Here is a 14,771-nt window from a genome sequence, read left to right as displayed (position 1 = left end):
AGCACCTTGAAGAAATACAAACCTGCTATTTCCCATAAGAATATCTGCTAGGTTCCTGAGTGTGTGCAAACTCCCTGCATAAGCATCATCAACTCAAAAGACTTACTGTAAGTTTTATGGCCTTCTCTGGGGCAACTCCCAATAACTGTGGCAACAGACCTAAAAAACAACAAAAAGTAGAAGTATATTAAATAAGTTACCATTAACTAAACAAATCAACAGCTCTAAAGAGGGGATCACCATCTGAACACTGGGTCAATCTTTGCTGTAATTTTCTGCTATTACTTTTAATGAGAATATGTGAAATGGAATGTGTAAGTACAAATGTGTCTAATAGCCACATCAGGCCCAAGTAAATTCCCTCTTATATTCTGGGTCGTTTGCACGTTGGATAAATCAACATTATTAGTGATATAGGAAATCTCATTATTCTGTAAGTTTGTTCTTTTCCCTCCTGCCTCTTAAATAAGTTAAACAAGTGTACTTTAGTGAATATATCATTTTTTTCTAATACCTTTCTCCTCTCCCTACACCCGAAGGCCCACAGTTTAGTCATTCATTCATTTAGCAACTATGACTTGGTAATAAGCACAAGACAAACAAGGTTCTTGGTCTGACTAGCCTCAGACAGAAGGGAGGCTGTTCTGAAGAGGTGACAATTGGGGTAAGATGTACTTCCGGAAGGGGAACAGATAAGGCAAAGAACACAGAGTAGGAACAAGGCTGGTGTGCTCAAAAATGAGGGTGAACACTGGTGAGCCACCTCACAAAAAAGGCATGAAGAGTGGCACAGGTGGGGGCCGAGTGCTACAGCTACATCATAGGCCAGGATCCTGAGCTTGGTAACATTCTAAGTTAGATGAGAAGTAATTACAAGCCTCAATCAGGAGAGTGATACACTAATTCATTTTTTAAAAAGACGACTCTGGTTGCTATGTGGAAAAAAGACAGGACATACGAATAGATGGATGTGTCTGTGTGCCTGTGTGTATGTGTGTAGGCATGCACGCATGCCAGGAAAGGAGACAGAGAAAGAAAAACTGGTTTGGTGTGAATACCTAGGGAGAGAGGAAACCTGGGGAGAGCAACAGCTTCCGGGTGAGAAGTGATAAAAAACTGTTTTAAACGTGTTGAGTGGGAATTATGTATTGGAGCACAGGAGGAAGATGCCTGACAGGAAAGGGTTGCTTCTGGGAAAGGCACTCACAACAGGATCAGGCATATATGAATATATATATATATATATATATATATATATATATATATACACACATACACACACATACACACACATACATACATACTAAAAAATGTTATAATTTTCATTTGTTCTAAGAAAATACAATCAAAGGCAGATGCCTTTTCTTGGAAATACACAGTGAGCTAACCCTGAGGATCAGAACATACTGTTTCCCATGTCATCCTGCCATCTTTGAGAGGGACTTCACAGTGTCAGCCTTGGTCAGTAAAGACAATTTTGTAATCCATCAACATAAGAAGGTCCACTTGCAATCTCTTCTGAGAGACCAGTCTAGCACACACCGTCATCCTAAGGCCTGTGGCCAAAAGTCCCTAGTCTGTGTACAGCCCACAGATGCATTTTATTGAGAAGCACAAGGTTTCCAACATAACATGAGCTTATTGTGAGAGATGTAAAGACAGACAGAGGGACACCTGGGTGGCTCAGTGGTTGAGCATCTGCCTTCAGCTCAAGGCATGATCCCGGGGTCCTAGGATCAAGTCCCGCATCGGGCTCCCCTCAAGGAGCCTGCTTTTCTCTCTGCTTATGTCTCTGCCTCTCTGTGTCTCTCATGAATAAATAAATAAAATCTTAAAAAAAAAAAAAAAAAAAGACTGGTCAATGGACAGATCGATCGGATAGCTCTGGACCTCATTCTGACATTCTGGCAATCTGCTTCAGCTGGATGAGGCTCTGCCTTTTAGGACCCAACTATCAGTTCTCCAAGGTCCCCCCACTCCCTAATGCATTGAGAACAATGGTCATTCATCATTTTTCTTGCTCTGTTGCTATCTTCACAGAAATGTTTTTCTGTGCCTCTGGTTCTACAAAAAGCACAAACAGCTTCATGTTTTAGAAAAAAATGGGAGCACACTCATTTCATTGTGGAATTCAATGATAAGGATGCTGATGCTAATGAAAATGTTCTTTAAACACAGCTGACCTAAAAATAGCTATGTTGTGTCAAGCACCACCTTAAGCACTTTACTGACTCATTTAATCCTTATAACCACTCTGCAGAGAGGAAACTAAGGCATATAGAGATTCATCTGTTCTGAATCACCCAGCTGATAAATGGTGAGGGTGGGCTTCGAACCTGAGCCTTCTTCCTCAAGTGTCTATGCTTATAGACAACACTCATTTGTTCTGTGCTCCATGGCAAATGTGTATCTCCTTCTCACACCTCGCCTCCTTTCTTCACGTACATAACCTGCCTGGATCCTAGAAACATTGGAGGTTACAAAGTCTTCTCAAGGCTGCCATCTCTGGAGCCTGCTTCACCCCAGACCCACAGCTGATCGCACAAGAATAAGACACCTAAAACACGTGCAGGCCATGAGTCCAGCAACCTGGGCCTTATGAGCTAGTAGCCTTAAGTGGAGCTAACCAGTTGGGAATCTTTGCCCAGGAGGGTAAGAGTCCTCAGAGTGAAGAGCCAGTCAGTACAGAGGCACAGACGAAGTAGATACCCTGGAGAGTAGGGAGTGCGGCTGGCTGAAACCCTAGATTGGCTAATGCCTCAATGAAGCAAGAGGAACATGACGATAAGAAAAGGAAGTAGAAAGGCAGGGAAGAGAACGTGAAGCCAATGCAACAAAGACACCAAAGAAAGAGCAGACAGCCCATGAAGGGTGCGCAGGTAGGAGTGGCTTTGACCATCTGGTCCCTATGAGGCCAGGTTCCAGGAATATTCCTGCCCTGGAATCACTGTATCTCCCCTTCTTTCTCTCTTGACTATACTCTTACCAAAACTCTGCTCTCACTAGTTGGAGAAGGGCTATGTTCTTATAACTGAAACGACCCAAAGCAGCACAGAATACAGGAATATGCAACTATCTGAGCCAAGCAAGTGCTCTTATTCAAAGTAAGCATTCCCTCCTCCTAAACTATATTCCCTTAGGAATTTACGGTGTCTCTAATCTGAGAAGAGAGGCTTTGTTATTACTATATGGAAGGATACTTTCTTACTTTCTACAGGTAAAATATCAGAATGAGCTGTTTTATTATACCTTAACATTTACAATATCCATTTTACTCTGTATTTGGGTCAAGTACCAAAATGTTTAAATATTTACTTGCTAGATATATTTTTCTCATCATTAAATTGTAGACCCAAACCATGGATGGGTTGAAAGCACTGTGATTTATAGGATGATCTCTTGTCTCTATAACTACCCCGTGACAGTCTTTTAAAATGACTAATAAAAAAGAGCCCTCAGAGCCAAATGACTGCGGTGCTGGACACAATCACTTCAGCCAGCCTTTTAAGCTATCGAGATTTGTCTCTCACTATAAATTTAGTAATGTACCATGAACAGCAAAAAACAAAACCAAACCAAAGAGAAAACCCTGTATTTAAGACTAAATATAGGGCAGCAAATATTTATTTGTTCAGCAAACATTTACCAAGTGCCTTCTGAGTGCCTGGGACTGGAAGGAAGTGGGATGGACGGGATAGGGTCTGTGCCGCCCCCAGGAGAAATTCTCAGTGTAGAAGAAAAGGAAACCCTATGTGTCTCTGTGTGCTTAAGAGGAGATAAAGCACCAAAAAATAGAGAAGTAAGTACCGCAACCCAGAAGCATCAGAGAACTACGAGCATATAGTGGAGAGAACCAGTTTCCCGCAGGAGGGAGGACAGCACTGGAGAGGAGGCACTAGACCCAGACCTGAAAGGAAAGGTAGAGGTTCACTGGAGGAGAGACATAGGTAGGTGCCAAAATCTCAAGACCCTGGCACAATAAGGATTGGGACAAGATCACTGAGGGCTGTGGCTGGATCCCAAACCTGATGCTAAGTAACTATAGGAGTGACAATGACAATGGTCAGGATTTGGGGGCACTTCCTGCATGTCAGGCACTATTCTACGAGCTTTATGTGGAGTCACACATTTAATACACACAAGTAAAAACAGTAACTCAATATAAGTTATTTTTATCCCATCAGCAGAAACCAAAAGAGACTTTAAGGAGCCTGCCAAAGGAGACACTCAGCTAGCAGATGGGGGGATGGATTCACTCCAGGTGGTCTGGCCACAGGGGGTACTCTTTTTTTTTTTTAAGATTTTATTTATTTATTCATGAGAGACAGAGAGAGGCAGAGACATGGGTGGAGGGAGAGGCAGGTTCCCTGAGGGGAGCCCAATGCGGGACTCGATCCCCAGACCCCAGGATCACAACCTGAGCCGAAGGCAGACGCTCAACCGCTGAGCCACCCAGGTGCCACCATAGGGGACACTCCTATCTGGTGCACTGTACTGCTTCTCTCACAAGTCACACGGAGGAGCTTGGGCCAAATCCTGTAGCCCGGGGGGGTGGCTTTGAAAGTCAAGAGTCATGTTCAAAAAGTATAAAGTTTTAGAGGCAGGTGAAAGACAGGTGGGAAGGTCAGAGCCCTGTGGCAGGGAGAATAACTGAGAGGTTAAAGCAACATAATCAGAGGCCGTAAGTTTCACTAATGAATAACTTCAACTCAGTAAGAATAAACCCAAAGTACAGATCCATTCCCAAGACTTGGGCCAGATGTTGGCCCGTGGGGAGGCAGTGGATGAGGACTGTTCTTGTGGTGACTGCCCTGGCTAAATGGGGAAATAAAGGTGCCCGTGGACTAGAACCTGAGCACCACTATAGACATGGGCCTTGACACCCTCGGCCTGGGGTAAATGCCCTTTGGAAAGGATCATGATCTGTGGACAATGAAAAGTCACAGAAGTGGGGATTTCACTAACCCTCCTGGTTCCCTGACTTTGGGGATAGTAGGTGGCAGTGGGGAGGAGGGGAGGAATGGACGTGGCTCAGTAATGCCTACAACAGCCAATCCTGTTATGGTACTTCAACAAGATCACACTGAAGTTTAAAGTACATATATGTCTGACATCTGGGTAACTCAGCAGAAAATTTAGGCTTCTAATAGGAGATGTTTCTGTTGGATTCTGGAAACTCATTTTAACAGAGAATGGATGTGTGTGTTGTTTCTGACTTGTCAAAACAGCAGTCTATTTTCCAACTGCCTCAAATGAAATTTATTAGTGTGGTTAGTTTTCTAATCTTCTCATTTTAGTTCAGCTCCATCAGCACATATGGCAATGCTTCCTTGGCAAACTTTACCAGAAGGCTGCTAATGCGAGAAAAGATTTACAGGGTACAATATTAATATAGTATGTTGTCTTCAAATTTCATAGATTTGAGATATAAATCACACTATCCCCTCTGATCCCAGTCTCAACGAGAACTGAGCTAGAGGTGTGGGATGTAAGCCCACCTTGGGAACCTCCAACCTGAGTTGGAGGCACCCCCAAAAGAGGTCCCTGTGGTGGATCAGAAGGCTACTATGCTATTCTTTACTTAAAAACCTTTTAGAAATATAATTCTAAATCTCAGAGTTGGAAGGTACTCTGAAAGAAACTCATTAATAATGCTGGCCTAATTGAAGCAATTTATTTCCAATGTCTTGGCAGCAACATGAATGAGCTGGAGCCTGGGCTTTGGAGGTTGACAGACCGGGGCTGGAATCCTAGGTCGGTACCGCTTTCATGCTGAGTGATCTTGGAATGTTAGTCTTTGAACTCTAGGTTCCTCACTGGTAAATCAAGGATGCTAATGATGACTCAGTGGTTTATTATGGTAATTATATGAGTAAATATGTACAAAGAGCTAGACACTATTCACAACCTCCATTATGCATTCAAAAATGTGATGTTTCTATCTGTTCAAGGCATGTCCTTGATTCTCTTTCCTGCTTACAAGAGGCAATTCTGCCTGAATAATGTTCAAAGTCCAGAGTTCAGCATGGAGTATAATGCTGTCCCCAGAGCATTATGCCTATCCTTCGAAGAGCCATCCCCAAGACGTGAGAGCACACCTGGTCGGAGAGTACCTAGTGGCACTGCTTATTACTCTGTGCAAAGATAAGGAAGTAGCACAGACATTAACAACACGTCTTTACATTTTTAAGTTAAAATAAAATGTTTCTGTAAACAAAGAAGTTAAACACTGCTCAACCTCTGATGATAAGCGACTCTTTACACAATGTAATTTCTACTCCGTGGCAGAAGAGCCAGGTGACTAAGAGTGTGGAGTCTGGATCCAGGATGCTAGGTCTGCATGCTGATTCTGTTATCCCTTAGCTGTGTAACTGGGGCAACCTAACCCCATCTCTTTGGACCTTAGTTTCTATGTATATAAAATGGAAATAAACAGTATCGGGATCCCTGGGTGGCTCAGTGGTTTAGCGACTGCCTTTGGCCCGGGGCGTGATCCTGGAGACCCAGGATCAAATCCCACGTCGGGCTCCCAGTGCATGGAGCCTGCTTCTCCCTCTGCCTGTGTCTCTGCCTCTCTCTCTCTCTCTCTCTGTGTGACTATAATAAATAAATAAAAAATTAAAAAAAAAAAAAAAAACAGTATCATCTTCATGGGGTAGTTCTGAAGGTGAAATGAGTTCATATACATAAAGCCCTCCATGTACACAGAAAGTCCGACAGAAGTGACTTTTGTTGTTGTTTGTTTTCGTCTTCATCAATATCACCATCATCGCCATCCTCTTCCTTCACGGAAACTGGAATCTGGAGAGCTTGTCCCAAGTCCGTAAGTGTTTGGTGACTCTGCAGTGAGTTGAATTTATTCAGCCCCCTTGTGCTCAGCATTTCCCTGGTCCCTCTACTAGACTTATTGCTCCAACTTTCTTCTTTACTCTGTTAAGGCTTTTCTTCTGGCCCAGACTGTTCCAAAACTTTTCTCTGGGCTCTGCCTGGCATCGGGCTAGGATCTGGCACTGAACAGCCCTCTCACACAACCAAAAGGAGGTGGAGGTGGAGGTGTGGTGGGCATCCGCATCGTGCCTCCCCACCTCTCTCTCCAGGTTCCAGGTATCAGGCTCTTCTAACGTTGGGCACTGGAAGGTGGCAGGACCAACTTGTTGGTTAGCAGCTGGTAATCAAATCAGAGTCCAGGCACATGTGGGGCACTGGGCTTACGCAGAGCAGTCAGTTGGGAGCCAGGCTGACAGCCACATATAGTGGCTATCCCCAAACAGCACCCTGGACAAGACAGGCAGGAGCACAGATGTCGAAGGGTCAGCCACAACAAGGAAGAAACTCTGTAACTAAAGCAGCATCTCTGTCTCAGGGCAGACAAAAACACGTTCAAGAGTGGCCAGCGTGGTCCTGAGGAAGGGAATGCCAAGCGTGTCAAATGGGGTAGGAGGCATTTGGGGTACAGTCTGGTAGGGGAAATGAGTGCATAAATGATCCCTATTCCTCTAGCGAAAGGCACATGAAGCACTTTTTTGTGTTATCTAATTTCAACCCAGAGGAAACCCCTCCGATGTTAAATTCTTAGCCTCCTGACCTCCCCCACAGAGGCCCCTACACTTGCCCTCATCTTCCCAGAGAGCCCGCCTTGCTTTCAACATCAGATTATCCTTCATTCTGGAGCTATCAGCACTCCGGGCGCCCTGTCTCACAGCTTTTATTCCTGCTCCTAGTTCCATGGCCTTCTCTCTTCACTTGTTCAAGCCTTCTTTCCTCCCTCCTCCTCCAACCACTTGTCTGTCCACCTTTGACTCATATTGCCTTGAGGCATGAGGCATTTCCACCCTCCCTACTGAGCTATCCCCTTTCAGAGCCCTCCGATCTGCACAGGCTCCTAGGGAGCCACCCCACACGGACTATGCAGTGGAGCTGGGGACATGGTAGGGCTGAGGGCACAGTGCAGATTTCAGATAAAAATAATTGGTTATCTGGGTTAAATGTTTCACTCCAAATGTCAAGAACCAGCTAATATCTTAGCCATGGCTTAGGATGCTTTAGAGGCTGAGTGTCAAAAATGTAAATGAATGATACAGATGATAGTCTAGAAAGGATTTAGTTCCTTTGACTCCTCTCTTTTGGGGCTGGCTTTCTAGAAGTAAAGATTATTGGAAAGAAAGGTCATATCCTCTCCTTCAGTTTGTCACTCTGGTACTCGGCAACTCCTGCTTACCTTTTCTTCTACTTCAACTAACTCATTGCTGCTGAAATTTAATCTGTTCTGCTTGCTTCAGCCTCAGCAATGGCAGTAGCTGGTTATAAACCACCATTCTGGAGGCCCAGCACTAACTCAGTCTTTTCTTTGCTGGACTATGTCTACTTCAATATTTTTGTCATCCTTCCCAGCTTTCCATCCTTTTAAGTTTCCCACCAGTGTTCTCATCTGGCCCTCTCAAGCTTCTGACAATGCACCCACCCACCTTGGTCTGACCTTGTGCTACCTTTGTCTCCTGAGTTGACACGCTGTGCTCAGTACAGTTGGCTCACTGTAGATTTCCGCAGATGTGATTACCCAGCTCATGGTTTCCTAGAAGCAAATATTTACTTTCTGATCTTTTTACAGCCTTTATACCCTAAATTAATATATGCAAAAACGAACCAAAGAAATAAGATTCAAACCAATCTACTTTGTGCTCATCAGAAGCTCTGCTGGACATGGATAGACACTCATGACTTGGCACAGTTCAAGGATTCACTGTAGCTGGTTCCAAGACACATGCGTTAAGTTATGCAAAACAGTTGTAGAAACTTGCAATCATTTTATTTTGGTGCTAGAATTTTTTTTAATTTATTTTTATCCACAAAAATTACACAAAGAGGAATTTCACTGTGGACCCATGTAATTTGGGTCCCCCCTTCTATAGAGCCATTAACCACAAGAAGAGGTCTAACTTAAACTAGCTGTCTGACAAAACTTCCTTCCAGAATGCAAACATATCAATAACTTCCTGAGATATCACCACAATATCCTCTAGATGTCACCTTGAGAACATTCCAGGATGGAAAACGACTGCTTTTGTACCACACAGATAACTTGAAAGACTGTAAGCCCAGATAACATCTAAGACTCTATAAGCCCAGATCAATGATCCAATTAAAAAAATTTTTTTTTGCAAATTAACTTAAAAAATTGTGCTCCAAATTAATTTTAATTCATAAAATGATCTAATTTTTTAAAAGATTTTATTTATTTGAGAGAGAGAGAGAGAGAGCGTGAAGCACAAGCAGGGGGAGCAGCAGAGAGAGAGGGAGAAGCAGACTCCCCACTGAGCAGAGGGCCCAATACAGGGCTCCAACCCAGGACTCTGGGGATCATGACCTGAGCCGAAGGCAGACACTTAACTGACAGAACCACCCAGGCATCCCCTAATTTCTCTTTCTGGCAGATGTCCCTTATGGCTTCTCCCACCAAAGAAACAAAAAGAAAAGCCTCCCTTTAAGAAGTACTTCTCATGGATTCAGATTTCTCTTGAATCTTTCTTCCCAAAGATCCTCCCCCAAAATTTTTGAATTTCTAAGGCTGCTCATCTCATTACCTGAAGCATCTGAGAGGAGAGTACAGAGAAGTTTAAAGGCAGAGATTAGTTATTCCTGGACTGGTAAGAGCATTTAATTGGGGACGATTACCCAAGTAACTGTTTCTCTTTAATATGCCAAGTCACTATCAGGGGCCAATAACTGACTCATTTGGTCATGTGGTTCCTTCAAATTAAATGAGCTGTCAGGTACTTCATTAAGGATTTTAAACACCCAAGTGCATGAAATCAATCTGGGGAGGGGGGGCAGAAATAAGGGAAGATGATCACAAGTGACTTCAGAAGATCTGGATTATCTTAAGGGTTATTTCTCTTCATACAGATAGACTTAGCCTGGGGATCTGATTTTCCAAAATTACGAAAAACCCCTGGAAAAGCAATCATTTTCATGTAAAGAAAGTAGTGTATATAATAGAGAAGGTCTGCAGAGTCAATCTCAGAGGATTTTCAAGGGGATCCTTCCTTCCCTCCAAAATAAGAGATGCTCAGAGACAAGGGAACAAAGAGCTGCAGAGAGACATGGAGAGTAGGATCTAAGAACCCCCCCACCCCCACCCATCTGAAAACGACTCCTGGCTGGAGGCACAGGACACTGAGGACAGTTGTGGACACTGCCTGCAGTTGTGTTATCAAACCACTTTGGACTCCAGGGTGGTGACCCAAATGCACTCCCCGTTTAGGACTGGATAACCTCACAGACTGTGTGTAGAGGCTGGCAGCTGCCAGGGAAATCAAAGAGAAAAGCCACCTGTGGTGGAGTGCTCAGGAGTTCTTTAGAAAGAACCTTCATTCTAGTTGTTCCACAAGGAATTACTTCTTGATACAAAAACAGCGCCCCTTTAGAGATCTGTATTCTTGTTATGGGAAGAAAAGGAAAAAAGAGAGGGAGGAAGATGCTTATTAACCTTATAATAAGGATACATCTGCAAGTACCTTCTTTCAGGGTTAACTGCCAACTTTTTTCCAAAATATGCACAAAGATAATTTTAAAATAGGGGGAGAGACCTTACTTATGCAACATTCCCAAATTATACTATTCAGGAAATATTAGCAATTATATATGTATTGATGCAGAAAAATTACATGTTAAGCAAAATTCCATAATAGAAAAAATATGCTCCATATTTCAAAACATGTTTATAAATTAGAGATGTCCTCTGACACCTTCTCACATCCTGCTAGGTGAAGCGTTATCAGAGGCAATTCTAAAATTCCCAAAATTGAAATTCAAGTTTCCCTTAAAATAAAATTTTTAAACAGTAAAATTACATCTAATGAGAAATTTATAGTCGAAGAATCACATGTAGGCTGTGTTCTCTATTGAATTTGCACACATAGGTTACAAGAGTGATGATTCCCAGGAGTACCTCAGATTCTTGTTGTTTCTATTATAATTTGTGCTACTACTGATGGATTCCCATTTTCATCTGATCTTTCTATCACTCTCATGACAAGCATTTATAACTTAGTAGTTACATACAATTATTAATTATTGATTATGTGCAAGGCACTAAAGAGAACTGGTCCCCAACTAATCAATAATAGGAACAGGTCATTTTTATGAAGGAAGGTTATAAATCTTTTTCTTCCCTCACTTGAACTGCCAATCATTCCTTTGCTCTCAAGATCCAAATTAAAGAATGAAACCAAACAAGGTTTTACAGTAAATCTTTTGCTTTAAAATCACTTACTAGAAAATAGAAGAAATAAAGAGGAAATGAACAGAGATGACTCCCAGAATGAATCTTCTTATACTCACATTCTACCTAGCATCCTCTGACAGGGAACCACTGAGGGTTCAGGCAGCCAAAACAGGTAAGATAAATAGCTATTCCTTTAGCTATTTAGAACCAGGAAAAGGAGGACTGCCTCTTTGGTTTTCAAAGTAAGCTTCCATTTCTAATAGGTGGGCTGACTCTCCTACCCTAAAGAGTTAAAACCAGCTCCCACCCCCCCACCCCCCCTCCCTCATCTTACAGATGATAATCTCTAAAACAGCAAGAGGTTTGTGGGATGACCATATTAGCTCTGCACTCAGGTATGCTTTAAGCTGTTCCATCTATGGGGCTAAAAGAACAGGTTAGGGAAGGAAATCTGGATACAACAAAGAATCAAGATGTGTCAGACTGGTCAAAGAGGAAGGAGAAGGGACTCAACATTAAATCAAACGAGGTCAACATATGCATGTTAAAAACATTCAGCAGGATAAAAAGTATTTCTCACAATCCTACAGGCACTTAATCCAATACCGAGGGAAGGCCATGAAATTAGTTTGTGAAGCAATGGAAAGGCTCAGACGTCCTTTTGGCTTAACACTCAAAGCTCTCCAGGCAGAGAACAACCTATGTGAACAGGTAAGGTGGCAGCCTTTGCCTGAATCACTGCAAAGCAAGCACTGTGACATTAACCTTGTACTACTTGGGAGACATTTCATTTGTGAGGTTTGTTGTCACCAGGAGCAAAGAGTATTTCAAATGAAGGCAGTGACCCTGTAAGGGTCATCATCAATCACCTAGGGTCAAAGACCTTCCCAATTGTAAGAGGCAGGGGGTGAGGGAAAGAGGGTAGAGAAAAAGATCAAAAGGACTTTGATGAGAGTTATCTACCTACACAATAGGACCTGCAAAATGGAACTACTCTGGAGTTTAAAACCCCCTAGTTTTGAAGGTGAGAGATTTCAAGAGGGGTCTTTGTTTTTTTTAAACTTGGACGCTTAAGATGAAGGCTGAAGTCAGCAGATGGCAGAAGAGGCCTAGAGGCACAGATTTATGTGGCTGCCAGTTTCAAGGTCTGTCCCTACAAAGTATTAAATACTATTTTCTTCTAGAGCAAGCACTGGCAGGAAGGGGAGACCCCGCCAACAGTGCAGTTGCCAAATGGCAAAGTGGCTCAGCTTGAATGGCCTTGCAAAGCTGTATTTTTTTATTTATTTTTGAAAGAGAGAATGCAAGCCCAGGGGTAAGGATGGGGCGGTGAGCAGAGGGAGAAAGAATCTTAAGCAGGCTCCATGCCCAATGCAGAGCCTGGGGCTCCATCTCACAACCTGAGATCATGACCCTCACCAAAACCAAGAGTTGGATGCTTAACTGACCAACCCACCCAGATGCCCACAATACTGTATTTAAGCTGATGCAAATATACTCACTTCTTTTCTCTTTGTACAAGGTAACACAGAGGTTGGGAAGTAAAGTCAAGCCTCTACAGGCCAATACCAATGGAAAACCAGCCAGGATCTGTGGGATCTTTTCTATTAGTGATGACATACATTTTGCTACTGTCCTCCTTGCTTCGTGAACCTTAGATGGCTGAAGGAGCAGGTGAACAAGACTACCTGTTTGAGTGGCATATGAATCAACTCCGCTGGGTACAGAGTCAGAGGAAGGGGCAATTTCAATCTAAAGAAGAGGCAGTAAAGGAGGTTCCACTGAACCCCTGGTTACCCACCTGATAGACTTTTGGGGGATATATTCAAGGACTATCATTAATCTCTGTCCCATCCCCAGGATGCCTTTCCCTTTGAGCTGGTGAGTGGAGTTACTTCAAGAAGATAAATCATATGAGATCCTTTTTAAAAACCCACTGAAGATATTTAGAAAAAATAATTATTTTAATAAATAAAACATAATAAAAGGCAATATAAATGGCTTTCAGATTATGGGCTGTTTCGATTAGCCATGCCCTGGATGCCTCCAGCCTACTCCCATTAGCATGGATAATTGAGAATCTGCCGCATTTCCATTGTAATGCAGTCTCCCTAATCCATTTCAGGCATGCAGATGGAAAACCAAACCTTCTGGCTACTATTTCACCTTACGTGAATTTAGCACACGGCACTAACCTCTATACAGTCCAAAGAAGCCTTCATAGCGTAGCACTTTCTTAAAACAGTCAAAGCTGTTTTTATACATAAGTTCTCCCACGAAAGAGCCAGTTGATCGTTGGTTCTGCATTCGAGTTTTTACAAGATCAATAGGATACACAGCAGTGGCTCCAACAGCTAAAATGAAATAATACCAATATTTCAGAAGGAAGTAAGATCAGAGGAAAAGGGAAAGTGGTCAAATGTCAAAGAGAAGTCTGATGAAGGAAAGGAACAAATTATGCACATATAGACTTTAAAACTGCACTAACCTTAAATAAAATAAATAAAATAAATAAAAACTATGGATTTTTCACTGAAGTGTCTCCTGATATGATGTCATAGACAGTTCAAATGTGCAAAAACACATCCCCTACAGCCTAATCTCATTATTCACCCATCTTAAAAAAAAAAAAAGGCCTATTTGAAGATAAAAGAAAAAGTCCCTGATCGCATGCAGGTATGGGGGGAGTTCCCTTTGCTCTTGTTCCATTTCAGAAGTGCAGACAGGAAACTGGCTTGGAAAGGCCAAGGATGGCTCTGTCCTTTGATACTGTAAGGTGGAAAATCAGAGGAAAAGAACCAGAGGAATAATAAAAGTGATAAATTTGTACTCATCCATGACTAACCTCCAGCAATAGAACCCAGACCAAACCTGTAGGCTGATTCTGCAACCTGCAGGAGAATGGGTCGGGACGAGTCCACTGAGGCCTTCTTCTTTGCACATATGGAAGTCGGACAGGGGGAGGCAGGAGACAGAAAGAAGGACAGTCCATGAGCACATATGATTTTTTAAAATCACCCCACTGAGTTCCAAATTCACAACATCAAAGAGGAAGGTAGGGTTAGAGTCTGTTGTTCTTATTAATAAAAAGTTATTACTGTTGTTAATGTTGAAAAATCAAATCTGAACATAATGAGAACCATTATGGCCCCTGCCCCCAAATGTTACAAACCTATTTTCAAATGTTTAATTCTTACCAGTGATCAAGGAGATACTAACTTAAAAACAGTAATGAGACCTCATTCTTTATCAAACAAACTGGTAGGTTTGGGGGATTTCTGTTCATTCATTTTAGTGAAGTGTACTTAACCTACAATGTATTAGTTTCAGGTGTAAAATAGGGTTTTAACACTGAAGTATTTTGTGAAGTGTTCCCCACGACAAATCTAACTATCGTCTGTCACCATAGTTTGTTTTCTAATGGCAACACCCAGCCTGGCAAGAGTTGATAGAAACAGGGCCTCCCAAATCTGCCATTTAATCTAGCATAAACCTGAAGAGAAACTTGGTAACATACACCCAAACTCCTGTACTGAACATCTGACCC

At 42.5% G+C, this 14,771-nt stretch overlaps 1 protein-coding gene across 3 annotated transcripts in view; it reads right to left on the bottom strand.

Moving 5' to 3' along the window:
- SLC25A13 (solute carrier family 25 member 13) overlaps positions 1 to 14,771 on the bottom strand; it is a 185,332-nt gene that overhangs the window by 56,056 nt on the left and 114,505 nt on the right. For 2 of the 3 annotated variants that reach the window (XM_072784069.1, XM_072784071.1), the window contains 3 exons: positions 14,070 to 14,157; positions 13,420 to 13,578; positions 107 to 159 (listed from right to left, as the gene is read on the bottom strand). In XM_072784069.1, the coding sequence (XP_072640170.1) occupies positions 107 to 159; positions 13,420 to 13,578; positions 14,070 to 14,157 (300 nt within the window). The remainder of the gene's footprint in view (positions 1 to 106; positions 160 to 13,419; positions 13,579 to 14,069; positions 14,158 to 14,771) is intronic. The other variant, XM_072784070.1, reaches the window with a different exon arrangement.

The sequence above is a fragment of the Canis lupus genome, chromosome 18 (assembly GCF_048164855.1).
Source record: "Canis lupus baileyi chromosome 18, mCanLup2.hap1, whole genome shotgun sequence".
NCBI classification, from domain to species: domain Eukaryota; kingdom Metazoa; phylum Chordata; class Mammalia; order Carnivora; family Canidae; genus Canis; species Canis lupus.
Note: the sequence above shows the minus strand (reverse complement) of the source record. Positions and strands in the feature narration are given on the sequence as shown.